Genomic DNA, 27,412 nt, shown 5'->3' on the forward strand with positions numbered 1-27,412 from the left:
TGACTCCTCAAGAATGCTGAGAGTCCAGCATTGTGACACAGCGGGTTAAGCCACCGTCTGGGAACGCTAGCATCACAGAGGAGTGCTGGTTCGAGTCCTGGCTGCTTCACTTCTGATCCCGCTCCCTGCTAATGCATCTGGGAAAGCAGCGGAAGATGGCCCAAGTGCTTGGGCTCCTGCACCCACGTGTGAGGCCCGGATGGAGTTCCAGGCTCCTGGCTTCAAGCCTGGCCCAACCCTGGCTACTGTGGCCATTTGGGGAGTGAACCAGTGAATGGCAGACTCTCTCTCTCTCTCTCTCTCTCTCATTCTGCCTCTTAAATGCATAACTACATCTTGAAGAAAGAGTGCCACCGGACAAGTCACCTGTAGCCAGGTGGTGAGAGTTGAAGACTCTGTGGAGTTTTTTCGCGTTATCTGGAGGGACACAAGCTTCAAGCATCCAGAACCAAAAATGAGCCTGAAAGCCTCGCTCTGCACTGCCCTCATTATCAGCTTGTGATCGTTTCTAATTAATACAGAGGCAGAGCAGATGCAATTTGCTGCAAAATTAAGTTAGCCATCACCATGGGCATGGAGAGGATGTCAGAGCCACTTCTACTCGCGCCAAAGGCAGCCGCGCCGCCCCGCCGCCGTGCTCCGGGGTGCCCCCCACTGAGAGTCGCCGCCTGTGCAGCCGCTGCAGGCAGGGGCCCCTGTAGCACGCTGTCTGAGGACAGCTCTATTTCTGCTCTTGCGGGACATACAAGCGGGCCTTATTTTTCTGGGCCATCGGGGAGCACGCTGGCTCACATAGCATCCAGGAGTCTACATTTAGAATTGTCTTCATTCACATTCTTTCCACGCGGCTCACGGCTCCTGCTCTGGGAGAGCGTGGTCACTTTGCCTGGGCCAGCCGCTGGAGATCTGCCTGCCCCAGGCCACACAGCCCCTGCGAGCAAGCCGGGGCCGGGTTGTCTGGCTGAGCTCTCCGCTGGGGGTGGCCATGCCTGTGCGTCCACCGTAACCAGCAAAGACATGAGAGGCCACGGCATGGGGCAACTAGAAGCATTTTCCAGGAGCGAGGAGATCCTATGGCAGGCAGCTGGGCTCAGGCTGGGCGGCAGGGAACCTCGGGTCACGGTCTGAGGGTCTTGCTGGGTGATCCGCGTTGTCCTATCACAACCCCTCCTGCCGACATCAAGGACAAGGCTGTCAGCCACTGTCCAGCCTCCTGGCCACTGTCCTGGATTTGTCTCCATCAGCCACTCCACGCAGACACCATCGGCTCCTGCCACCAAGTTCCCAGGACCGTAAACAAGACGCAAAGGGCTGGTGTCCACCTGCAAGGAACGGGAAGACAGACAGAAAGGACGGACAGCAGGTACGGAGGGCGGGGAGGTCTAGGGCCAGCTCCCTCGGTCCTCCAGCTCCTGTTACCGCCACCTCCACGAAATGATACTTAGCAATGCAATGTTTCCTGACCTCTGGAACAAGACGATTTGGGTCGAATATCCATCACGTATGAACCGACTACTAATTTATTTCTAGGTGTAAGAAGGGCGGGGGAGGAATTCACATATGGAACCCATGATTTCTTAGGTGTTATTTTTCCACCACAAAGCTCTGCTCAGAGCAGAGGGAAGTCTGTTTAGATTTTTCTATAAAGGACAGCAACAGGTAAATGATGATATAGATGTTCGAGGGTGTGTTTCTTTCAATATGAGGGATGTCTAAGAAGTTCATGGCAACTGTGTTTTATGAGAAAACCATGTGTGGATTTCAAAATTTTTTTGCGCGAAAAATAAACTTAATCCTCCATTCCATTTTTCTCCAAACACTTTGAAGCCGCCCCATAAACAAATGACTCACACTGGGGACACTTGGCGTATTTGCGTATGTGAGGGCCTTTGATCCCTAGCGCCACACAGCCAAGGCGGCGTCCTGTCCACTTCAGAGATGGGTAGACCGAGGTGCAGAGAGGTGAAGTGATTTAGCTGATGAGAAATAACTGGAAACTAATGGCGCCACGGCTCCTAATCGGTGTCCTCTTTTTAAGGTTGCTCTGCATCTCAAGTTCATGTTTTTCATCTGCCAAGTTGGCCGGTTAGGTTAGGGAGGGAGGGAAGCCAGGGAGGTGAGCATTGTTGGGCCTCCCTCGAACTTTCCCTGAGTGCAGAGCAGTGAGCAGATGTCCCCACGGCCGGGGCCTGGGGTCCCCAAGGCCACAGACAGGTGTTGTGGCACTCAGGAGGGGAGGTCTGGGTGCACCTGCTGGCTGGGATCTGATACCTCGGTATATAAGGCAATGAGGAGCTGTTCTTTCTGACTTGATGGGCACAAAAATGCACAGAGCCGGGTCTCCGTGACCTAGGCCAGCAGCAGGTTCAAGGCCAAAGCTGGTACCGGGCTGCACCTTGGGCTGGGGCAGAGGCTGCTGCCCTTGAGGAAGCCTCGGGGGTGAGAGGGGCAGCTGCAAATAGATGCAAAGGCACAGGATGCCACAGACACGCATCCAGAGGCCTGGAGCACTGGCTGGAGCTGGTCGCCTCCGCCTTCTCAGGCCACAGGCCGGCGGGGGCAGGAGGGGAGGCTGAGAAAAAGTTCTTGCATTAACTCCTAGCAGTAAAGGACCCCTAGCAGGGCCAGCTCAGGGAGGCCAAGGAAGGCAGATGCCCCAGGAGCTGGCCTGGCATGAGCAAAGGCACTGTGGCCGGCGAGGGGAGGAGAAAAAGATGCTTGGGGTTTGCAGGCAGTTTGGGGAACAGGTGACCCCAGAACAGAAAGCAGCCGTTGGGAATCCAAGGGAGCCCATCTCAGGGGCAAGAGGTGTCAGCCCCTGCCGGAGATAAAGCGGGGAGCCCCCACCTGGCCTAGGGGACCTGTCCACCGGCACTGGAACCTGGCTGGGCTTGCTAGCATCCCATAGCCTTCTGCATCTTCCCTCCCTAACCCCAGCCCGGCCTTCCCGCCCCTCCCACAGCTGGGCACGTTATTTTGCACCAAAAGCCCAGGCAGCGTACTCTTTCCTCGAGGAATGCGGTGATGAAACCGGCTATTTCTGCCCCAGGACATCAGCAGGCCTGGGACGGGCGCTGGCTCCCGAGCGTGCACACACACACACATAAGCATGTTTGGCTTTTTTTTTTTTTTTAAATGCCTCTCTAGGCAGACGCTCGCTTTCTCACCTTGGGGTATTTTTATTTGAATCTAGGCGCAGGCATAGCTTTAGCAATGGCTTTGGAACTGTGGTGAGGGCCCAGCTAATCGGCCAGCAATTTCTCACCGCCCAAGTTATCTATTACCCGGGGCTGATCTGGATGTAAAAATAGCCACTGAGGCTGTTTGTTTAATCTGACTGTTATTTGACACCACGCGGGTGTTCCAGGGCTGACTGTTTGCCTCTTCCCCACCAAGTACACCACTTGGTTTTTCCGGCTGAGTCTCTATTTAGGTAAAGCGTCACTGACTTCCAGCCTCTGGCCGGCTCTGGGACACAGATTTCCCTGGGCTGGGCAGGTTTGTGAGAAACAGGGCATTCCAGGGCTCAGCTGCACCTCCCTCTCATCTTTGGGGCAAAGAGGGAAAAAGAAGTTTGGACGGCTGAAGCGGGCGGCTGCCGGAAGAACCGGGTTCTCTCTCTCTCTCTCTCTCTCTCTCTCTCTCTCTCTCTCTCTCTCCCTCTCTCGTCCCTGGGGAAGAGGCCTAAAGCTCCAAGCGCTGAGACCCACAGAGTGTGGAAGGTACAGTCGGGACTGCTTGGGGCTGCTGGAGGCTTGGGGAGGGACAGGGACGCTGGCTGTGTCGGGGGGCATGCAGAACGGGGCGACAGGTGCTAGGGTGCATGTGTGCCGGATGTACGGTGGGGAACTCGGCACAACAGACTCAGGCCCCGCGGGCGTGACTCTGTCTTTCCCTGTGCTCGGCCCCCGCATGGCTCAGCGAGCACATGCCTGGGGATGAGCCACTCCATGGTCACAGATTCTAAGGCGGTGGAGGTGCAAGCGATGACTCCCCTGTCTCCCCCAGTGCTGGGCGGGCGGGACCACACCAGTTGTAAGAGAGGGGGCTGGGACACATGTCCCCGGCACAAAGCCCTCCCCAGACTACCCAGTCTTACCCGTCCCCAGGGCTGGGGGAGAATGACCTCAGGGTGGGCTTGGCCCAATTGAAAACTCAGCTCTGTCTTGTTTTCGCATGGAGAAGCTGATCTTTGAAAAGGACCATTTTGAATACGTGTGGAATGCTGGCTAGCCCTAAGAGAGATTGTTCTTGAGGACTTTATAAAATACCCCATAAGTATAGGAATCCCGAGGTACACATGAAACACACAAGTGCACACTGCAAGGGGCCCGGGGGCCAGCATTTGAGAGTCCAAAGCTCTTATAACAAGGCTTGATCAACTGTGACCAGTGCGCTGCATACCTGATTTTGTAAATAAAGTTTTATGCCACGGCCACACCTGCTCATTTGCATATTGCCTCTTTGATGCCAGCAGGGACCACAGAGCCTGCAAAACTGAAATCGCTTACCAAGGGGTCTTCCCAGGAGGAAGCTGGCCACCCCTGATGTACAGGAACATTTCTTGAGATGAGTAAGATTAGCACAGGTACGCACACACTTGCCCACATACAGAGAGAGAGAGAGAGAGAGAGAGAGAGCAGCAGTTCTCACTGTTAGAATAACCTGGGGACAGGACCATTCAGGCCCCCTGGAGCCTCCCACACCCCCTGCCTCAAGTCCATGCTTCAGGTCTGGCTGGCACAGGAAGTGTTCAGTTTGCGTCGTGGTGCCGCGTGGGTGAGCTCCGTTGCGTTCGGAGTCACCAGATGCATAGCATATCCGTGTGGCCCCGGGGCTGAGCTGGCTGGATTGTGCTTATCATGATGGTTTATTAATAGCCCCCGCCGGGTAACCCCAGGCCAGCCCACGTCTGCCCCCTCGTTCTCTGGGGTGGGAAACATTGTGCCTGCTCTTTTGTAACCAGAAGCTCATTGGCGTGGGAGCCTCCGTGTGTGATGGGGAGGGAGGAGGGAGCGCCCGTGGGATGCTGCGTCCTGGTGTAGAGAGATTTGGGTCCCCTGGAAATGGGGAGAGGGAGCCGTGTGGTGGACACAGGGAAGGCTAGAGGCGGCCTCATGGCCCCGGTTGGGGGACTGCACCTGCTCCGGTGCCCTCCCGCTGCGGCTGCCTTTGCCCCTGAGCCTAAGGAAGCCCTGGAGACCCTTACTGAAGAGGGAAAGCCCCGGGTCTTGAAATAGCGCTGTCCTTGCAGTCTCTGCCAGCAGTTTCGCCCGCCGAAGCCTGCCGGTGGCGCCCAGGCTGGAACGCCTTCCTGGTTGGCTCTCGGCGCTGCCATCTGCCCAGGCTTACTGGAGAGGAGCAAAGGTTTTAAGACAGGATCCTGCTGGGGCACCGGGACCCACCAAGGCAGGAAGGAGTCTTGGTTTGATTTCCATTGGAGGGTTCTGACTCCATTTCACCAAATCCACCCCGGAGCCCTGTAACTCAGGCTAAGGGTGCAGCCAGTTAGCCGTGCGATACCAGAACAGCTCTGTTTCCACCTGGATTCTGACGCTGCCGTGCTGTGAGCGGAGGGGCGCGGGCAGGTGTCTGGAGTGGGGAAGACAAGATAGTCACCAAGGCTGGGAAAGACCCAGAAATGGAGCATGGAAGTACACGCCGGGGCTGCAATGTGTCAGCCCAGTGCAAATCATCAGATGGGTCTAGAACACTCTCGATGTGGGGACTGCGTGTGTGACCAGGGCTGTGTGCGTAATCCCAGCCTCCTGACGTCCTGAGCAGGTTCTCAGCAGAGCTGAACCTCAGTGGGAGACGTGCTAGATTATTCTCAAGGTCACAGGCACAGTAGGTCTAAGATCCTTGCAAACAGGCATGCTTTTGAGGCCAAAGCCCAGAGAGCTGAAGTGACTTGCCCCAGGGGTGCCCAGTGAGGGACTCAGCTGAACTTGGGATCCAAGTCCAAAGCCAAGGTGGTGTCCCAACTGTGTCCATACACCTAGAGCTCACATAGCATCCAGCAGATTCTCTGGAAAGGAAAGCAGGCACTCAGCAAGGGGTCGGAGTCTCCCCCAGGAAACGCAGGTGCACCCAGGGAGGCACGCAGGCGTCACCCCTCTCCTGACACCTCCAGGTTGCTGCAGAGATGGTACAGTGTCCCTGGGGACCTGCCGGCTCTGCAGGGGCTACAGCCCAGGCCAGCTGGATTCACAAGCCAGCTCTACCACCTCCCAGCAACGCCCCTTCCCCGCCCACGGGCCTCAGCTTTCTCTTCTGTTAAAATGGGAAACATAACAGCTCCCCTCTCGAAGGCTCCCGCAAGCATCCAATGAGAAAATGTGTGCAAAGTCCCAGGCACGTGGCCGACACGCAAGGACTGCCTTCTCCTCTCTGGCCATGTATTTGTCCAGCTTCAACTCCAACTTGGGTCTGCGCCTTCCAGAGGGTGTCACTGAGAAAGCCCGACACTTCGGCGCTCAGCTGATACGCACTCCTGCTCAGCTGGGAGAGCAGCTGACACACACACCGTGCAGGACCGACCCCAGCCCCACGGCCACCGCTGGGCATATGATCTCCCCTGCTGTGCCAAGGATTGTGGATCTGTGCACCTCCCCAGGGACTTAGGGCAAAGTCCCAGCCTTGGAGGGATCGGATGATCCCAGTGACCTGTGCAGCCACGGATGCCTCAGAGAACATGGACATCAGTCAGGACCACCACCCACTGCCAAGGGAGAGAGAAGACGGTCAAAACCTTGGGGTCCCACTTCCTGAACTTGAATCTCAACTCTCAAGGGCAAGGGCAGGAGGCTATGCTATAACCGAGCACCTAAGGTTTGCCCACATCAGCTCTGGTGACTTCCTAGGAGAGACAGGTGGAGCAACAGTGCCCCTTGTACACTGCAGCTGCTGGGCCCACGAGGCACTGAGGGACCCTGAGCACCGAGGCCAGCAAGGGCTTCCCTGAGCACAGGAGCCGGATGCAGGCAGGAGGCTTGGGAGGGGGCAGGCTCCGGGGTTCTGGGCAGTCCCAGGTCACTGTGGGGCATCACCTCCCTTCTCCCTCCCCTGCACGCCCAGGAAAGGGACCAAAGCATCCCCAGGACTCCAGGGACCCCAGCCCTGGATTAACTGGGCTCCGTGGTGGTGATGGCCATGACATTGACCGCGTAAGTCACTAGGTGCCAGCTGCTTAATCTTCACGACAGCCCCAAGACAGACGTCCCATTGACAGACGGAGAAACTGAGGTGCCAGGAGGTTTTTATTGAGGACGGGGTCAGCTAGGTCATCCAGGAGCCAAGGCCAAGGGCAACTGGCCTGCACCCCTGCCCTTCCCACTTGGCTCTACTGCCCCCGTCTGGGGATTAGAAATTAGGGAAGCGGGCACTTGGTGGGCAGTGACCCTACGCTCTACAGACTGCCACTCCACTCTCCCCACGGCCGGTGCCATTCCTGCCACCACAGTGGACACAGCCTTCCTCCCCCATTGCCTGCTTCCAAACCCCAAGGCCTCTTTGGTGACTGCTGTGACCAAGCCACCATCAACGCGGACCTGACTCGCTCTTCTGAAGGCTGGCAGGTTCAGGGTTCAGACACTGGCTGAGCTGGTGCCTGGGGGAGGGGTTGTTTCCGGATGGCACCTCCTCACCGCATCCTCAGCCCAGCAGGCTTTCTCTGCCCGCTCTTAGAAGGGTCCTGCTCCTTCTCCCAGGCAGAGGTAGGGGGGTTCCACCTGCATGGCCCAAGGCCCTCCCCTCCCTGGGGGTCCAGGTCTCGGCTTGGGCAGCCGCAGCCAGACCCCAGCAGGCACTTGTTGCAAACACCTCCATTTGCTGAATCCGTCCTCTGTCTAGTCTGGTCCTGGCTCTTGACCTGTGTCCCTCACAGCTTCCCTTGTGGACGGAGTAGGGGGAGGATGAGGAATGGGAGGCGGCTTTCAGAGGTAGCTCCCTGGCCTGATTCTGAGCCTCGCGCTCTTTCCAATCCCCTCTGCTGTGGGCACAGCCAGGGGCTTCTGCACTAACTAGGAACCAAATATTCTAGGAGCTTCCCAGGGCTGCCGTCCAGGTGTGCTGCCCCCAACACTTCTCCCTCCCTCCTGTGGGCTCCCTCTAGATCAGGCCCCAAGGAGGAGTGCCTGTGCCACCCCTTCTCACTCCATAGCCACAGGACTCGAAGTGAGGTCCAAGGAAGCCAGGGGCAGGTGGCTCCCCAGAGGGGCAGAGAGGTGTAAAGTGAAGGTTTTCTCAGCTTGCAGCAGACAATGCAGAGGGTGCTGGCGGGAGCCAGGTACACACAGGTGACAGGGATCTCCTCGCCAACAGCCGCAGGTCCGAGCCCCATAGCACCCGGTGTCAAACCGCCCCAGGCTCCATGTACTTCCTCTGGAAAGAGCAAGAGTAATTCTGACGTCACGAGGCTGCTGCATTCATTATAGGATAATACATATTGACTGGTAGGACTGGGTTATCAAGGGCGTATTTAATAGCAGGTGCTTAGTCGATAGAAATGTATTTTACTCGTTCAGTTGCTCATTTAACAAAGCAATGGCCCAGGCTAGACTCAGCACTGCACGAGGGCTAGGGCCACAGCACTGAAGCCTGGCCCTGGGGACCTTCTTCCCAGGGTGGGCCCCCGCCCCCTCCCAGGGTGCTCAGACCTTGGTAGTCATGGCGGTTTGAGCCCCAGCTCTCCAGCTCTCTGTCTAGATGGGAGTGGAGCATGCTGGGAACAGGGCAGCATAAAGGCGGCTTCATGGGGGATGCTGAAAGCTTCTGATCCTAGACGCTTTGTAAAAACCACCCCAGACCGGAAGTCCTTAGTAAGTCCCGAAATCTCTCCCTATGCTGCCAACGGGTTCTTTCCAACGAGACTAGAAGAAAACAGAGTAGGAATAGGTGAGGGGCACGTGTTGGAGGGGTGAGTTTTCTGCCTGGAGTTTCCCTTTGCATGTGGATGGATGCGTGTCTCCACGCACGCTCCGTGCAGCGCTGCAAAGGGATTTCTCGCTGTGCATTGGCGGTAAAACCTCTAGGGTAAGGAGGAAGGGTGAGTTACGCACTCAACTGCTGCCCAGCAGCCCGGCAAGCTAAGTGCAAGGCTGCAGATGGAGCCTCCTGGTCCAGGTGCCCCCAACACCTGGTGCATCAGGGACCCTGAGCAGCCAGAGACCCTGGGGACCAACAACTACAACAGTTCCTTCCCTGGCGTGGGGAGCAGCCCTGGGGGTGGGTGGTTTGGGGTTGGTCCTTACTGTCCCTGTGTTATAGGCATTGTGGCGCAGCAACACGGCCAAGCTATGGCCAGAACAGATTTCCAGTTCTCTCTGCCACCCAGAACTGCCTATGTGATTCCCAGAATGCAAGGCATTCTGGGAAATGTGGACAAGCAGAGCCGGAGTCCAAGCACACCTGAGTGACTGAGTGAGCAGGTGCCCGATGCGGATGCTCTCGGACAGCCATTCGCAGCCTGGCGGGACTTGGGCGGGCTCCATCCACGGAGGCTGAGACCACCTCCTCAGGTGCCCCTATTAGCTCCATTTTACAGACGAGAAAGCTGGGGCTCCCAGACTCCATGTCATTTTTATTTATGCCAAAGTTAGATGATTTCAGCAAACGAGGCACAGCACCAGGGTCTGCACCCAGATCCCAGGTGGACCCAGCACGCTGGCCACCGTGCCTTTCGAAGAGCTGGGGCCAGAAGTCAGCTTCAGGCAGGGCCCAGTGCCATTGAGCAGGACTGAGCAGGCTGCTCTCCCCTAAGGGCAGCAGAGCCCTACCTGCTCTCGGCCTGGACAGGGCCTCCAGCGAGCCCCGGGCGGGATGGGCAGTCCAGGAGTGCTTACGTGCTACAGGGCGTAGGGGTCCCTTCCTGTGTATTGCTGCTCATGGAGAGTTCAGACTTCTACCAGGCCAAGTTCAGACTCCTGCCAGGCCAGGGCCGCCATCGGGACCCCCAGGATCGACCACCTCGGGCTCCTGGAGCTGGACAAAGCCAGGCTTGTTCTCTCTCCATTCAGCTGCCCAAAGAACAGACAGATGCAGAGCTTCAAGGGTAGCTTCCGAGAGCCCATCTGCTCTTCCGCGTGGAATCTAAGTGAACTTGAAAGGTTTTCCAAAACAAAAGAGTTTGCAAAGACAGAGCGATCACCACGTGGTGGGAATGGCTGGGACGATCTTGGTGTACCGCAGGCTGAGGTCGGGGAGGGGGCGTGGCCACTAACCCCGGGGGTCGGGGGAACTGGGTTTTCTCAGGTGTAAGATGGATGGGGACGGGAGCCAGCCCTGCAGACTGGGGAATACGTGTGACTGCAGGCCTGGGCAGCTGTGCACCCGAGCTCCGCCCACTCCGCAGACACCTGACCCGATCCGATCGGGACTGCCTGAGGAGCCACACCCCGCTCAGGCTGCTCTCCCTGATTCGTTGCCCAGCACGCTGGGCGTCTCCCAAAAGCCACAGGTTGAGAGCCTGACCTCCGATAGGCGGGGATTAGGAGGCAGAGCCTGTGGGTAATTGGCTCTCGAGGGTGGTGTCTGCTTGAAGAATTAGTTTGCTCAGAAGAAACCAGAAGACAGCGTCTTTCCCAGCCTCCCTCTGCCTCTGGCTCTGCACATCAGGAAAGGGACCGGTCCACCCCAGACTCAGATCTGCCAGCACTCTGACCTTGGCCTTGCCAGACTGCAGAAGCAGAAGAGATGAGTGTCTATCATTTCAGCCCCCCGGGACAAAGCAGCCCAAGCTGAGACTCTCACCCACAAACACAAACGAGAACATTGCCCCCTGACACCTGAGAGCCATTGACGGCTACACAGAGAGGGCAAGAGCTTGGCCCCAGACCGACAGTGAGCCGCAGGTCCAGAGCGAGGCACTCAGCACGGCGGGGGTGGGCGGCAGAGCTGGGCTGCCACGGGGTCCTCCCGGCCCACACCACACCGCTCCTTAAGGCCTGCCCACATTGGAGCATCAACCACCCAAGCCAGAAAGCAAAGCAACAGGAATCAATTGCAATTTGTTGGGGTCTTCTGGGTGTGATCAAGCCGACCTCTGTCATCTCCGGTCTGCCTGCTTCCTTCCCTGAGACGGGAAAATGCCATTCAATTAAGGTAATTAATTCACCCGAAGACCTCGGGCCCAGAACCCACACTGTAGGCACGCGGTCAAACCCCAGCAGCAAAGCAAACCCCAGTGCTTCCTGTGGTGAGGCCAGCAGAGAGGAGGAGGAGGAGTGAGGCAGCCCTCGGCAGCCTGCCTGGGCCCTGCCTGCAGGTGCCGCCTGAGCCGCCCAGCCGGGAGGGACCCCACGTTTGCCAGCTGAACCCACACTTCCGCTCCCACGGTTGTCTCAAGCCCCTGAACCAAAGAGGACCTTAGCGCACACAAGAGCCGTGGCTGCGACTGTGTCGTCCCGGATTGACACCACCTGCATATCCACTGACTGTGACCCCCTGTGGGTCCTGAAGGTTGGGGAGACCCTCAGGTTGCCAGATGGAGAGAAAAAACCCAGTAAGTCCAGCGGGATTTGAACTTCATAAAGCAAGTCATTATTTTTTTAATATAAGTGCATCCCCATATTGCACGGAACATACTTTTACTTTAAAAAGTACTGGATTTTTTTGTGCAAAATTGACATTTTCCTGCGTGCCCTGCATTTTTTATCGGCTCAGTCTGGCAGCCACAGCTCTGTCCAGGGTGGGTCCCAAGCCCAGCTCTGTCACTCACCAGCTCTGAGATGTGAACTAATCTCCTTCATCTGTCTCACAACAGAGTGACCCTGCTAATGCACAGCCGTGGAGGTGATGACAGGTGGCCAGTCCCCAGTCCCGAGGTCACCCACAGGGCTTCCTGGTTCTACGTCCCAGCCCCAGGGCTCAGAAGAGGAGCTGTATATGGAGCTTCGGGATAGGACACCGCAGGTGGCAGTCAACACATCTGAGCCCGCCCACCACTACCAGCCACTTCCTGTGCTCCTAGCCTGGGATGCCTTAGACTGAGCCAACACACAGAACTTGGGCTGTGTGACCCTCTCGGGTCTGGGCTGGCTGCCAGCCCTGGGGAGCCGTCAGGGAGACGTGGAGAACGTGGGGCACCAGAGCTCGCGGTGTCCCTTGCGCCCTGGTCTGCACACCGCACACGTGCCGCAAACCTCTGTCATCACATCCTTGTGGCCCAAGAAGTGCGCTCAGCGGCAGCAGCAGCTGAAAGCATTTGCAAGTGACACCGCCTCCCCTGCACAGCGGGCACCCGGTCAGCCAGGGGGCCTCGCTGCACAGATCTGGGAGTCTCGATGGGCAGTTGGATCCAGAGCAGAGCACGCGGAACACAGCAGGGCAAGGGATTCGGTGGGGACAGGTTCTACAAGGAATCGAAGACAGTAGGGGCAGCGGCGAGCAGGGGACAGAGAGGGACATTCCAGACAGAGGGACCCAGAGGTGCCACTCCAGGATAGGTAGGGGCCTGCAATCCCACCTCTCCCAGAGCTGGGGGGTGAGGGAGCTGGATCATGAGGGACGGGCGAGAGGTCAAGGTTCACCACCCAGAGGGTTTTAAGAGTGATGTGTGGGCACTTGACGGGGACTGGGAGAAAGCAGAAAAGCTGAACGTCCAGTCCGTGCCATGATTCTTTAATAGCATTGTACAGAGTGACCTGCAAGACAGCATCGCGTCGGGAAATATTTGGGGAAGAGTTAGAAATTAATGATGACTGCGCAAAGGAGAATTAGTGCTTATCTGAGACAGGGCTGATCCGTGGAGACACATGCTCAGACTCAGCTCGTTAGGTGTAGTTTCCCTCCCTCCCTCCCTTCCTCCCTCTCTCTCCCTTACTTCCCATTCCTTGTTTTTGAGAAGCAGAGACAGGCACCAAGTTCACTGGTTCACTCCCCAAATGCCCACAATGGCAGGGGCTGAGTTGGGCCAAAGCCAAGTGCCAGGAACTCAAACCCAGGTCTCCCCCATGGGTGGCAGGGACCCAAGTACTTGAGCCGTCACTGCTGCCTCCCAGGGTGCACATTAGCAGATATGCTGGAGTTGGGGAGCAGAGTGGGGGATCGAACCCAGGCACTCATGAGGGGAGCTGGCGGCTCAACTGCTAGGCTAAGCACCTGCCCTCCGTTTGATATATTCTGAATCAGAACAAGGGTCTTGCAATAAGAAAAAGATAAAACACACCCTAGAGGGGCATTCTCCCAGCCTCAAGGCAATAGGAATACATATTCACGTAGTGCCTAGCTTTCCTGGTGGGTGTGTCATCAGACCCTTGCTCTCTCCATTGGCTGAGCTGGAAAATGAAATCCAGTGCAAGTTGTCCCCAGGGCCCGGGATCCTGTTTCCCTCGGTGTGCACTGGTCCCTTGAAGAACGTGCTGGGCCTCAAGCTTGCCCCTCCCGCCACGTGGCCAGATGGACCCGGAGCCGGCAGCCCAGGGAACACAGGGCTCTGGGTTCGCAAGGGACAGAGAGGACCAGCTCCCCTGCTGACGCCCAGCGTTTAGATCACGTCATTAGGATCACACATTCATAGTGTGGCCCGAAAGAGAACCCCAGCTGATGTGCTCAGCAGATGTTTGCAGGAGCGCAACCAAGCCCCGCCCCCAGCTACACACACACACACACACACACACACACCCCAACTTGGAACACTGAAATTGATTAGAAAGACGGGGGCGGGGGGATGCTGACGTCATGACGTCACATGCTAATCCGCATTCCCAGTGAAGCACGCTCCTTATACCAGTGGTACACACCACGGTGCTAACAGATAAAGTTCATGTTTTTGAAAGCTTGGAATCGAAAAAGTAAAGAAACTCCACTTGGATTCAAATTTGCAAATTCGAAATATGGGGCAATTCTGCAAAGACTGGATTATAATATGGGGCACGGGGCAGGTACCTTAGAAGCTTGTGGAGAACAGGCCGCAAAGAGAAGTCGATTTTGGTGCAGGGCAACGAGATTCCCATGCATGAAGAAGTCTTCTAAAAGTTCATGGAAGACGTGTGCTTTGAAAAAAATTATGCATGGAACTCAAAATATTCCGTACTCCAATGAACTTCATGTTTTCATGCCGTTTTTCCCTCAGCAGTGTGCACTGCATCACAATTGTGGCAAAAGGGTTTGCTCATTTATTTGGAAGGCATCTCTTGTGTTGGGCACGAATGCACACTGAGAACAGGCTGGGATGCCAGACAGCCTGGGGTGGGGCGGGGCGGGGCGGGGCCGGGGGAGCTGCCACAGGGAGGCACCCAGGCTCAACAGGAGAGCCAGGCAACAAGCCACCAGGTTGATACTTAATTGCACTGCTGCTAAGTGCCGCAGGGGAGGTGGAGAAGTATGCAACAGAGACACTCCAGAGAGCTTGAGGAAGCTGCCTTGCTGAAGGGATCCGAGCCCGGGGCTCTGAAGCATGTGTAGGAGTTAACCAGGTATCAGGCAAAAGATCCCCTGCAGGAGGAATGACACGTGTAAAGGGCCTGAGGCCGGAAGCTGCCTGGGGAAAAAAAAAAAAAGACCAGGAGGGCTGGAAAGGCAGCCGTGTTGGGGAGAGCAGCCCAGGATGCTGATGGGAAAAGAGAGGCTCCTTGCACAGGGCTGACTGTCATCTGTGAAAGCCAGGAAGCCACCCAGGGGCTCCGAGCCGGAGGTGCAGGTGCACAGATTGGATGTTCAAAGCTACTTCGGCCTTTCTGAGGAAGACCTGGTGGCGCCAGCTGCAGGGGAGTCCACCACCGGCTCCTCTTCCCCCCAACTCGGCCCCATCACTGTCGCCTAAGTACAGCCATGGGTTTGAAAGAGGCCGGAAAGACGCCCAGGGAACCAGACCGAGGTGGCGATCCACCAAATCAGAGTCCCCCTGCCCCACGGCAGCGGAAGCCCCCACAGACGCCAAGGAAAGGGATCTTGAAGGCCAGGGCCCCTCTCGGATGCCCACCAAGGCTTCGCGACTCACTCCAAGAAAAACATGCTATGGGGAAGGGCCTGAGACGCGGGACCTACCCGGATGGGAAGCCACCAATCACCGACTTGCACAGGGCTCCTGGGACTGTGGAGCAGGTGCTTCCGTCAGCACTGAGCCAGGGTCAAGGTGAAAGCCATGGCAATGGATGCCTGGCCGTCAGTTGTTTTTTTTTTTTTTTTTTTTTTTTTTTGACAGGCAGAGTGGACAGTGAGAGAGAGACAGAGAGAGAAAGGTCTTCCTTTGCCGCTGGTTCACCCTCCAATGGCCGCCGCTGCAGCCGGCGCACCGCGCTGATCCTGGCAGGAGCCAGGAGCCAGGTGCTTTTCCTGGTCTCCCATGGGGTGCAGGGCCCAAGCACCTGGGCCATCCTCCACTGCACTCCCTGGCCATAGCAGAGAGCTGGCCTGGAAGAGGGGCAACCGGGACAGAATCCGGCGCCCCAACCGGGACTAGAACCCGGTGTGCCGGCGCCGGTCAGTTGTTTTTTTAAAAAGCCACTTCGGAGTGCCAGGCAAGAGTAGCTATGGGCTTCTCAGTAGCCAGGGGAGATGTGACAGAGGGACACGGCGGGGTGGGGGCACACAGGGAGCATGGAGATGCACAACTGTGGGACATGGAATGCAAGGTGGCCTGGAGGTGGAGGGAGAGGGGAAGGCAGAGATGCCCCTCACATCTCCCGCATCCCCAGAGACAGAACAGGTGCATGGGAGCCTGGGCTCTGCTTTAAACATGGGAGATGCTGGCAGCCGGAGCCAGGCTGTGGGCAGCCAGAGCTGTGGGCTGCAGCCACACAAGTGGCCTGGCCTGCACGTGCCATCTGGGTCTGGGTGCTGGCTGAGACCCCAGCGAGGGGGAAACCCTCCTGTGTCGAGACTGTTAGAGCAAGGACAAAAGAGGCTGGGGGCTGGGAGTGGAGGGGCTCCAACAGCCCAGGCCCGGGAGCTAAGGGACCGGAAGCATCCTCAACGGTGCTGCCCAAAGGTGACCCCTCCCTTCGACCTGAGGAGTGTCCTGGGAGCCAGACGCTTCAGCGGGTCAGGCCAACTGCCTTCAAACAGCGCAGTGACCCCGTAGCTTTCGCACTGTCTTCTGGAAAATTCACTTCGACAACAATGCCAGGGAGTCTCTGAGGCCGCTGGGTAGGGGAAAGCCCACCACACTGGAGTGAGAAGTCCCCCAGATGTTCACTAAACCTATGCAGCGGGTCGTTCTGCACCTGAGTCTCCCCACCTGTGGCCCCGGATGGATGCTACCCTCACACCCATATCGTCCCGAGCGCAGCTGCTGGCAGTGCCCTGGGTTAGATATTAACAGCAAGCTGAATGTTTCAAATGCCCTTGATACTGCGGGCCAGGCATGAAAAGTTCTACTATACCGATCATTTCTTTCCTGTGCCTCAGTTTCCCTTCCAGGAAAAGAAAATCCAGGGAACTGAGACAACTCGACCCAGAGCATTGCTGCAAAGGTTTGCCAAGCTTCTGGGTCTCCGTGCACAGTGCCGAGGCGTGGAAGACTGCCTTCCTGGCTCAGAGAATTTTCTAGTGAACGAGAGAAAACAACAGCCAGCCATTTCTAAGACATACGGGTTATGGTACATGAGCTGTGACAGTTCCGCCCCAGCTATGGAAGAGATAAACCCAGGCTGCTGTGGGGACCCGGCGCAGGCCACCTGCACCAGCCTGGGGACTCAGAGAGAGGCCCTCACCGTATGGTGACAGATACGAAGCACCTCGGTGACTCTCCAAAGAAATATGCTCCCCAAATTTGAGCTATTCTGAGTATTAATATTATTAATAAACTGCCTTGGACTCAATTCATAGCCAGGAGCTCCAAGCCAGGGGAGGGCTTAGGGAAACCCCAATGGTCTACGTTGAAAATTTGCATGGTGGAAGCATTTTAATAAGTTTACACTGAGCACTGGGAGAATCCTCCTGGGCAGCTTTTTGGTTCTTTTAGCTGTCAAAAGAGATGCTCAAGTCTCCTGCCAACAATAAATGGGATACTACACCAGCACTTGCTGAGTGGCGTTGAGTCTGGCCGCTCCAGTTCTCTTTCCTGCAAATCCTCAGTTAGTCATTCAGTGGGAGACAAGGCCTTTGGCCATGTTTTACCAGCAGAAATAAAACCACTCATACCTGGACGGGTAATGTTAGCAATCCCAAGGATTCCTGAAGATTCCGTGGGCCGCGACACATTAGTAACTTTTGGAAGGGATGTAAATGGATGGTAGCTTGATATTCAATGTTGATTTTCAATGTGGAGTTCAAGTGCAGATTTTAAAAGAAAAACAAACCGAAAGCCAAGTGGCTCGTCGTATCACTGACATTAAAGACACTCTGTCCACTGCCCTCGTGGACCATAAGTTCCACTGAAATTATTTTTCCTCTTTTTTCTAGATGAGCCGTGATGATACGCAACACGGGCATGAGAAGTTTTAAAGCTACAGATCTCGAAACTCACTGAGGCAGGGACCTGCGGCTCCTACTTCTGTAACAGGTACGGAACCAGCCCAAGAGCCCACAGGTGGGAGCACCTGTTGCTAGCCCTAATGTGGAGGGGCGTCACTGGACATGGCGGCCAGGTGAGGCCAGCTTTGTGGCCATCTCCACTGACGCCAGTCTTATCGCATCGAGACTGAGGACTCCCCTAAACAAAGCTAGGTGGAGGAGGCAGGGCTGGGGGGATGGGCTGTTTCTCCTTTCCCTGAGGCGGGGTGCCTTGGTTATTTCTAAACGCTCTGGATAGAGTTTGCAATGATGATGCAAAGGCCAGATAAAGCAGAGACAGGACGTGTACTAAGAGGAAATGGGAGGTCTCATAGATTCAAGGTGAAGATTTGGGGGCGGCGGGGGAGGGGAGAAGCTGGGGAAAGCGTGGGGGACCGGGCAGCCCCCTGAGCATACTGGAAACTCTGGGGCCAGGAGGGTGCCCGTGCACACGTCCACTCTGCATGACCCTGAGGAGGAACAGAACCGTCCACGGGCCTGTCCTGGGTCTCACGCCTGCACTTGGCCCAGGCACCTTGACTTTCAGCCCCCCTGAGACAGAACCTGACCAGGAGAGAAACTCCCCAAAAGGCACCAAGTGTTGTCACTCAGAGGACAGACATGGAAGCTGAGGCTTAAGAAAATAAATAAAAATAAAAAGCCAGTGCCTGCTGGTAGGAGGGTATCTTCTTGGCTGGAGCTGTTTGCCTGAGTGAGACCCTGGATATAGGTCTCCAGCTACCTTCTTGCCATGTGCAGGTGAGGTGCAGAAATCCCAGCACGACTGCCAAGATCAACAGCCCAGCGTTCACGGACACCCAGAGATGCCTTGGCTCTTAATGGGCAGGAAATGTTAACTGACGGAGGCCAAAGTCACTAACGCCCACCACCCCTGAATCCCAGAAACACAAGCTCCACGGTGGCATGGCTCAATCACAAACTCAAGGCTTTGCAGCGTCATGGAGGACCCGGCCACCCTGCCATCCCCAGCAAAGCTGGTTCCTCAGATGGCACAGGGAATGCCTTGTGTCCGGCCCCGACCCCACCCGCCCCCCCCCCCAACAAAATGCACAAGTTCAAGTTCTAGCCCCTGTGCCTCAGAGTGTGACCTTCCTCAAAAGTAGGGACCGGTGCAAGTGTCACCAGTTAGGATGACGTCATTACAATGGGCCCTCACCCTTGGGACTGGCGTCCTTATGGAAAGGGAACGTGGGACATGGAGGGAAGCAATACGGGGAGAAGTCGGCCGCCCGCAAGCCAAGGCGAGTGAGCCATCCCTGCAGACCCGCGGGACCACCCATCCAGCCGTTCACCCTGGCAGGAGCGGTTCTGCAGCCCCTGCTACGGGCGCCCTCTGCTAGGCTTCCTGTCTGCATTCAGAGCAGGGAGGGAGGGCACAGCCCCAGTGGAGACAGCGGGGAGGGCGGGACCTCTGTGTCCCTGTCGCCAAAGCAGCATCCCCAAGCCACCATGGCCGGGCAGCAGGAGGAGTGGGAGCCAGCATGGGGACGATGTAGGGTTGGTGGCCTGTCCCTGCCACCCCTGGGGCCGCCACCCTCCCTTTCAAGTGGCCTTCTCCAAGGCGTGCCCTTGCTGCTGCCACTCCCATTGTGAGTCTGGGATCTGCAGCCTGGAGACCCAGGAGGAACTGAGTCCAGACACAGCCTGGGGACAGAATTCCTTTCTCCTGGAGGGAAGCTTTGCCTTTTTTTTTTTTTTAAGCCACTCTGCTGAGGTATGATTGATATCCACCAAGCTGTGGCCATTAAATGCACACAACGTGGTGACTTTGCAAAGAAGCACACTTCCATGGTCTTGATTTCTCACTGGGTCTGTGATGAAGAAACTAAACAGAAGAGCTTCCCTCATAGGAAATGTTTGAAGCACACAGTACAGTGCTGATAACCATGGGCAGCATGTGCTACGCAGCAGGGGCCCAGGTCCTATTCTTTATTTATTTGTAAGGCAGAGAGAGAGAGAGAGGGAGGGAGAGAGAGAGAGAGAGAGAGAGAGAGAGATCTTCCATCTGCTGGTTCACTCCCCAGATGCTCAAAACAGGCAGAAGCCAAGAGCTAGGGAACTCCCTCTGTGTCTCCCACGTGGGTGGCAGGGACTTGAGCACTTGGGCCATCATGGGCTGCTTCCCAGGCAGGTTAGCAGAGCAGCTGGGACTCAAACCAGCGCTCCAATATGGGATACCTGTGGCTCCGCCTGCTGCACCACAATGTCCACCACCTTTTTAGATCAGGTTATTGGTTTGGGGAGTTTTGTTTTATTTTGTGCTTTGTTTTGTTTTTTTTTTTTCTTTGTTCTAGAGTTGTAAAAGTTCCTTAAGTATTTTGCCTATTAATCCTTTATCAGATACATGTTTGGCAAATATTTCTTCTGTTCCATGGACTGTCTTTCCATTTTGTGGATTTTTGCTGCACCAATAATAATAATAATAATAATAATACTAGGGCCCTCATGTGCATTTTTCTTTTGTGGCCTGGGACCTCGCTCGTTTTTCTCCTACGGCCACCCGCTCTTAGACAAGTCCCACCTGCATGATGGGGCACAAGCTGATTTACTCGGAGTCTACCGATTTCAAGGTTAAGCACACTTGGAAAACACCAGCACGGCAACGTGTAGGCTTTGCCAGAACTGGGTACAACAGGCTAGGCTCACAACATTGACCACCAAGGGCCCGGTGGCTCCCCTGGACCGGCAGGCAGTGCCCGTGCAGAGCTGCTCCGCTGAGTGCTCTCCTCACATCCTGTGCTTCTCTTTTGCAGAAAACAGAGAAGAAAAAAAAAAAGTGCATTTGTACCTGGTCACATAGGAGCCTGAGTCTGCAGGCAGAGGACTGACCACACCTGACCCAAAACCACTGCCCAAAGGCGCCCGCCGGTTCACCGAGGCCATCTTCCCAGTGCCGTCGGATGATGCAGGGGAACAAGAAGTGCACGGATGGGTTCAGCGACACCTCCAGCATCGGCAGCGTGTTGGACGAGGCCGACAGGGAGGTGAGCAGCCTCACGGACCGTGCCTTCCGGAGTCTGTGCCTCTCCGAGGACCCGTTCTTCCATGACTCCGATCTGGCCCTGTCCCAGGACCCCACCGGCCAGGTGCTCGGGGCGTTCCCCCAGGGCACGGTGAGCCACACCCACAGGAAAAGTGGCATCTGGAGCCAGCTACCGGCGTCACAAGGCACGGAGCATGCGGGCTGGGCGGCCACCTTCCAGCAGCTACCCAAGTACGTGCAAGGCGAGGAGAAGTACCCCAAGAGCAGCCCCCCGCTGACTCCGGCCCAGAGGAGGCTGGAGGTGCCGGTGTCGGGCCTCAGGAGCGGCAGCAAGCCCATTTCCAAGGTCTCGTCACTCATCAAATCGTTTGACAGGCCCGAGAGCCAGCGCTGCGACAGCAGGCCGCCTCCCAGCAAGCCCCCCGTTCTGAAAACCACCCCCAAGTTCGCTCCTCTTCCAGACAGCGGAGTCAACTTCTGCTTCGATTCCGCCTTCTTAACCGTCCGCAGAGTGCCCGCCGAGGTGTCCAACACGCATCAGAACCAACCCAGCAGGAAGCACGGAGGCCAGGAGTCCCCCAAGAACCCCGACATGGCTTGTCCCGGCTCCGGCAGCTTCCTCCCAGGCGTGGACACTGTGACCAGCTCAGCCCAGTTCCCCTCCCCGCCCCACAAGCCAGCCAAGGGCGACCCAGGGAGAGGCAAAGAGTGGGCTCCCAAGGGGACATTTCTACACAGTGAAAACAGTGCTTTCGAGTCATGGAACGCCCACCAACCCAAGCTCTTGGAGAGAAAGGACACCGCGGACCCCACCCCAGACACCAAGGCCCCCAAGCTTTACCAGGATGCGCCCTTGCTAAGGGAGCCCCAGCCCCCCGAGCACAAGGTGTCTCCCTGCCAAGTCCGGGCCAGCTGCGGTCAGGAAGAGAGCAGGTTAGCGGCAGGGGCTCTGTCCACGTCGGGACCCTGGGGGCTCAGGGACCCGGGATCCCAGGCGTTCGCGACGGAGGGCAAAGCTGCCAGCTCGGAGCCTGCCCCTCAGGTGAAACCCAGCCAGCCTCCCTGGAGGAAACCGAAACTTGGCAAAGGAGGGAAAGAGAGCCTACAGGACGGGCCAGAAGGGAAGCAACAGAGCCCCAGGAGGGAGCCGCTCTTGTACACAAAGCACAATCCCCAGGGGCAGTTTCCAGAACAGGAGGCTCCTGACATGCCTGGGGACCCCAGCCAGCAGTACAGCCCCCCCTTTAACATCAGTAAGCTCCTGACGCCCATCATCCCCACCAAGCATGGTCTGGACGCCTCAGCCAGCCAGGCGCCGGACACAACCCCCTCTCCGCCAGGCCAGCTCAATGGCTACCAGGAGAAGGAGCCCGGCGAATGTCCCTCACGGGACAGCTACAAGTCCAAGGCCCCCAGCCTGCTGTTCAACCTCAAGGATGTACGGAAACGCGTGAAGAGCACGTACAGCCCCTCGCCTCTCCTGAAAGGGCTGGACGAGAAAAGCAGAGGGAAGGCTGACGGCCAGCAGGAGGCCCTCAATGACTTGCTGCCCCTACCCAATGGGCTCCAGGAGAGCCCACCTCATGAGCTCGCCCAGGACAGCCCCGCCGATGCCCCTCCGGCATCCTACACCGGCACCCAGCAGGACCCGGCAGCCCGCCCCAGTGAGACCTCTGCAGGCAGCTATGCAGCCCTGGGCTCGCCTCCGACTCCTGCCCAAGCCCCGTGCTGTGTCAACGGGGAGGCTGTGGAGAGGAGCTGTGATGAGAAGGTTGAAGCCGCCGAGGACGGGGAGGCAGAGGTGGGTCCCGCCAGGCCCGGCTTCCGGCCGGACTCCAGGAACCGCCGCCCCAGGAAGCACCTGTCCCTGAAGCTTACGTGTGGCTTGGAATCTGAGGCTGTGGCGGTGGAGACCCAGCAGCTGCAGAATGGGCTCCCGAGATCCATCTCCCAGGACACGGAAGCCGAGAGAGAGCTGGGGCTTCCAAACATGCACCCGATGCAGAAATTCTCCCCAGGGCCTCTGTCACCGGAGGAGGAGGACGTGTTCTACAGTGACAGCCAGTCTGATTTTACGCCTGGCTTCCAAAGCAAGGCCAAGTTCAGCACCAGTTCCTCGGATCAGTCCTTTGCTTCATTCGACGAGCCGCAGAAGCCGTGGTTTGCCGCCACCGCCGCCGAGAGCCAGCGGGACGACAGGAGGAGTGATGGGAGTGCAGGTGATGGTGAGGAGAAGGAGAAAGGGGATGCGGGGGGCAGTGAGGCCCAGCCTCAGGCCGCCGCCGCCGCCGGGAACCGGAAGGAGTGTGTGCAAGAGCACAGGCAGAGGGAAGCGTTGTTGCAGAGAGAAGGGGAGAGACTGCCTGCAGGGAGACAGAGGGAGGCATCCACAGAGGAAGTGGATTTCAGAGGCTCTCAGCCCGAGGTGGTGAGGGACAAGGCCCCAGTGCACGCCAAAGACCCCATCCCCTCGCCACCTTCTGTGGCCAACAAGCACATACTGTTTGCCATCAAAGACAACACGCTCAGGGCCACCCCGGTCATCAAGCCGGTAATGCTGCCTCTCCTGAGGGCCATGTCCTCCGAGGGCTCGCTCAGTGGCAGCCACAAAGGGGACGACTCACCCAGGCCAGCGTGGGCTGAGGACGCCCAGCTGGGTGCCCCGGAGAGCCAGGGTAGGCGTGGCAACTGCACCCCTACTGACGAGTGGGGCACCCACCTGAAGCCCGGCGCCTCCCACGGCCTGGAGGACCAGGACACAGCACAGCAGCCCAGGGCGGCCAGCATGGAGGCCTCTCAGCCAGCGCACGAAGAGCTTTTCCCAGATCTGCCACTGGTGGGAGAAGGGGACAGGAGGAAGGTCCCCCTAGAGGTAGCCCGCAAAGCGCCCTGGAGCAAGAGTAGCTCCGCCATGCCCTGGGAAATCCCTACCATAGCTTTACCGGACAGCGACAGCGACCAGGCAACTCAGCCTCGCCCACAGCCGCCGGGCACCTGCTGGGAGGAGCAGGCGCGGGGTTTCCAGGGCCACTTTTTGGCTGCACCCAGAGCAGGGCCCCCAGGGAGAAGACTGCACCCCGGGGAGGCGGCGGCAGTGGCGGCTTCCCCAAACCCCAGCTCCCTGGAGGAGGGCAGTGCGTACTCCCCCGCAGCCAGTAGCCTTTGGGACGACACTTCCCAAGCCCCCAGCGAACCGGCGGACGAGCCCCCGCGAGCCAGCCCCTGGGCCGGCCCTGGCCAGGCCAGGGTCACGCGGCGCGAGGACCTGACGCACGCCCTGGTGTGGGAGACGGACGGCTCCGATCCCCAATTCGAAGGGGCCTCGGAAGATCTCCGGACGCTGTCTCCGAGAGGCGCACTGCGGGACGCCTTCCCTAGCCCCGCGGGCCCCCCGGAGAAGCCCGAGTCTCCTGTTCAGCCGCCGCCGCCGCCACCACCACCACCACCGCCGGAGAGGGCGGCCGGCAAGCCTCCCGCAGTCCCACCCAAAACGGAGAAGGCCCTGCGGCGCGCCAAGAAGCTGGCCAGCAAGCGGCGCAAGAGCGAACAGGTGCGGGAGAAGCCGGCCGAGCCCGGGGACGCCACGCCCGGCGCCACCGCTGAGGACTGGGCACGGGCGGAGCGCAGGCCGCCGTCCCCGGGAGACGCGCCCCGGCCGCGCTGCGCCGCGCTGCGCTCGCTGCCGCCTCCCGCGCACCGCCACTCGGTGTCCGGCTTCCCGGAGCCCGTGGGGAGGTGGCCCGGGGGCCCCCAGGCGCTCACACCCCTGCCCCCGTACCCCGCTACCCAGAAGGTCCTCCAAGACCCACAGTCCGGGGAGTATTTTGTCTTCGATTTGCCGCTGCAGGTGAAGATCAAGACCTTCTACGACCCCGAGACGGGCAACTACGTCAGGGTCCCGATCCAGGCCTCCGACGGGGGCTCCCCGGAGCCGCCCCCGGCCGACGCCCTGGCGGCCCCGTACGTCCTGTACCCGAGCTGCCGGCCGGTGCCCGTGACCGCCCTGAGGCCGCTGCGCTGCTCCTCCCAGCTGGCCGCCCCCACCTTCCTGCGGCAGGCACCCCGCGCCCTCGAGGGCTCCCGCGCGCGGCCCCAGAGCGCCCACGACGTGGGACTGCAGCTGAGCGCCGGACCCCGGAGCGAGCCCGCCCCGCAAGCCGCCACTGCCGCCCAACGCCCCCGGGGGCTGCCCAGGAGCCCGGTCGGGGCAGGCGCGGAAGCGCCGGACCTGGGCATCATTTCCACCGATGACCTGGAGGACTTCGCCACCGAGGGCATTTCTTGAGGGTCGCGGGAGCCTGACCCCACCCCACCCCACCCCCACCAGAGCTTAAGGCCCCTTCCCCCAGAGCCGCCCACGAGTGCACCCGAGACATCAGTAGGCCCCAGGCATTCGCCACCAGCAGGTGCAGGTCCTGAGGCAGCCGGGCCTCTGAGGGAGGGGGCTGCTTGCATAGCCTGGACTCTCTGGCCTCCTTGGCGATCCAGCCCCCTCACTTCCTCTGCCCCGCCACTAGCATGGGTGGGTCACAGGACAGTGGGGCTCTAAGGGTGCACTAATGCTGCACCCAACCTGCCCGCTCCCAGATCGGAGAGGCCCCCAGAAATGCTGAGCCCTGCTCTGGGCCCCAAGCACCCTACGAGGCCACACACCACACCACCCCGACCCCCGCCTCCTGCCAGGGGCCAGGCAGCACAGGGGTCCTGAAGCTCCAGGACCTAGCCAAGGCCATGTCCCAGATATGATGAGCTTAGAACGGGTTTACTTCACCAGGGAAAATTTGTCTCCAGAAGCTTCTCCCCCATCAAAAGGAGGCCACCTTTTACAAAGTGAAACAAGTTTGCAGATGCAGTTCTGTCCTGTCTTTCTGTGAGCAGTGGGGGGGGTGGGGGGTGGGTTATGGGGCAGGGGATCTCCGCCAGGAAGGAGAAAGGGAGACCCTCAAAGATGGCCCAGGGAAACTGAGTCAGGCCCTGGCTGCGCCAGTGTAGTGAGCGGTACCTGCCCCAGCCTCCGGGGATGCAGAGAAAGCATCTGAATGGGGGGGGGGGCATGTGTCACCGCCCCTTTGAGAGTCTCAGAGCAGGTGCACAGGCAGGTGCACTGGGGTGGGGTAGCCGTGCCGAAGCCGCTTCATTCCTGTTCTGGGAAAGACCCACTCCCTTGTTTATGTGGGGACTGTGGAGCCCCGAGCATCAGGGGACTGTGCAAAACGCCCGGACTGCTCTGCTTGCCAGGTCAGCCCACGCCGCCACTGAGAGATGCCGATTGCAGACTTGCATGCATTCGGGGCCTCTGAGCTGATTCGGAATTGTGATTTGGGGTCAGGGTCGTTCACCTGTTTGCTTTCTCAACAGGTACAGCCATACTTGAATTTCGTTATGACAATGCTGCACAAACCCCCACCCCATCCCAGTGCTCTGAATTTGGCTACCTCTGGGTTGCCAGCCAGGTGAGCAGCTGTGAGAGCAGGCATGCCGTTGTCCTGCAAATCTGACTGCGTGCGAGGAGAGCAAAGTCCTGCCTTGATGCCACCCCCACATCGAGGTCCCCTCCGCTTTTGTCATCTTCCTAAAACAAGAAAAAGCATGCCTCTCTAACATCGGCAGCACCCTCACCTCAATGACAACCGTGGTGACAGCAACTGTGTCCCCACAAGGAAAACCGTGACTTTGGGGCATTTATTTGCCTCTGTCTTAGATGTAGCGCTGGCGGGACTGTGGGTGGAGCTAAAGCCCCAGGGACAGGTGTGTGGAGAGCAGTCCCCTTGGCTGGGCTCTGGCAGCTTGCAGCATCGAGGGAGTCCAGCCAGAAGGAAGCCCTCGCTTGCTCACTGCAAAGCGCCCGGGATCCCGGAAGCAGAAGCCTCCAGGGGACAGAACTGACAGTCACTAGCTGAGGACAGCTCCTTGGCCAGGGATGGCTGCTCTCTGTTCGACTCTAAGAGAAGCCATTTGTGCCTCCTTCCCTTCCCCCTTTTTCTTTCTTCTGTCTCTCCTCCCCCCAACCTCTCTCTCATTCCCCCTCCTCTTCTTCTCTTCCTTCCAGCCTCCTCTCTCTCTGTCTCTTTCTCTTTCTTTAGATTTATGTATTTATTTGAAAGGCAGAATTCCAGAGATAGGAAGAGAGAGAGAGAGAGAGAGAGAGAGAGAGAGAGAAATTGAGAGGGAGAGAGAGATCTTCCATCCAATGGTTTACTCCCCAAATGGCCAGGGCTGGGCTAATCCAAAGCCAGGAGTCAGGAGCTTCTTCCAGGTCTACCACATGGGTGTGGTGGCCCAAATACTTGGGCCATCCTCTACTGCTTTCCCAGGTGCATTAGCAGGGAGCGAATCAGAAGTGGAGCAGCTGGGACTTAAACCGGCATCCACATGGGATGCAGGTGGCAGATTTACCCACTGCACCACAGCGCCTGCACCACAGCACCAGCCCCACCCTCTCTTTTACAAACAGTTGCACTGTGCCAGGCACTTTGATGGGTGCTAAAGACACCAGAACTATGGAATCTGGTCTCTGCACTCAAGACACTAAACTCTAACAGAGGAGAAAGAGAGCCACGTGTTAGCCATTGCCTAGGTTGCTCTGAGCGGCTCCTAGCTCCTGCTGGAAGGAAGAGGGGCTTCCTCTGGGAGATGGGGCATGACTTGTCAGCCAACACCAACTGATACGTCAGCTTATGAGAAAAGCAGGCTTCTCCCAGCCCTAGTCATCGATCACAGATGGCGTCGATTAGATGCCGATAGATTTGCCTTACTGTATCAAGGTGCATTGATCTAGCAAATTGTTCTCGAACGTTTCCAAGCAGCAAGAGCTGAGGCAGTGCAGCTCCTCTCTCAGGATAAGACCTTTCTTGATATGCTCCCTTCGGCTTTTGGGCCGACATGTCACTCATCTGACTTGCTCAGAAAAAACACTGCATCTACCATTGTGTTATAGGACGGTGGTGAGAATTATGAAAACATAATTTCTGGAAA

General features: G+C 58.0%; 1 protein-coding gene across 2 annotated transcripts; it reads left to right on the forward strand.

Annotated features, from left to right (window-relative positions):
- The first annotated feature begins 654 nt into the window (after window positions 1–654).
- C15H10orf71 (chromosome 15 C10orf71 homolog) lies at window positions 655–27,412 on the forward strand. Of its 2 annotated transcripts, none has more exons than XM_051823700.3 (3): window positions 655–1,363; window positions 17,344–17,443; window positions 20,208–27,412. In XM_051823700.3, the coding sequence occupies exon 3, from the start codon at window positions 20,355–20,357 to the stop codon at window positions 24,720–24,722; it is 4,368 nt and encodes a 1,455-aa protein (XP_051679660.3). In that variant the 5' UTR covers window positions 655–1,363; window positions 17,344–17,443; window positions 20,208–20,354; the 3' UTR covers window positions 24,723–27,412. The 2 variants fall into 2 exon arrangements, with proteins under 2 accessions (XP_051679660.3, XP_051679659.3); XM_051823699.3 differs by lacking the exon at window positions 655–1,363 and adding an exon at window positions 1,918–3,722.

Source organism: Oryctolagus cuniculus, chromosome 15 (assembly GCF_051225735.1).
Source record: "Oryctolagus cuniculus isolate XC-2025 breed Fujian yellow rabbit chromosome 15, ASM5122573v1, whole genome shotgun sequence".
Classification (NCBI taxonomy): Eukaryota; Metazoa; Chordata; class Mammalia; order Lagomorpha; family Leporidae; genus Oryctolagus; species Oryctolagus cuniculus.

Bases quoted from the DNA above. Each gene is read 5' to 3' on its own strand.
- C15H10orf71 (XM_051823700.3), top strand. From the start codon at position 20,355: ATGATGCAGGGGAACAAGAAGTGCACGGATGGGTTCAGCGACACCTCC.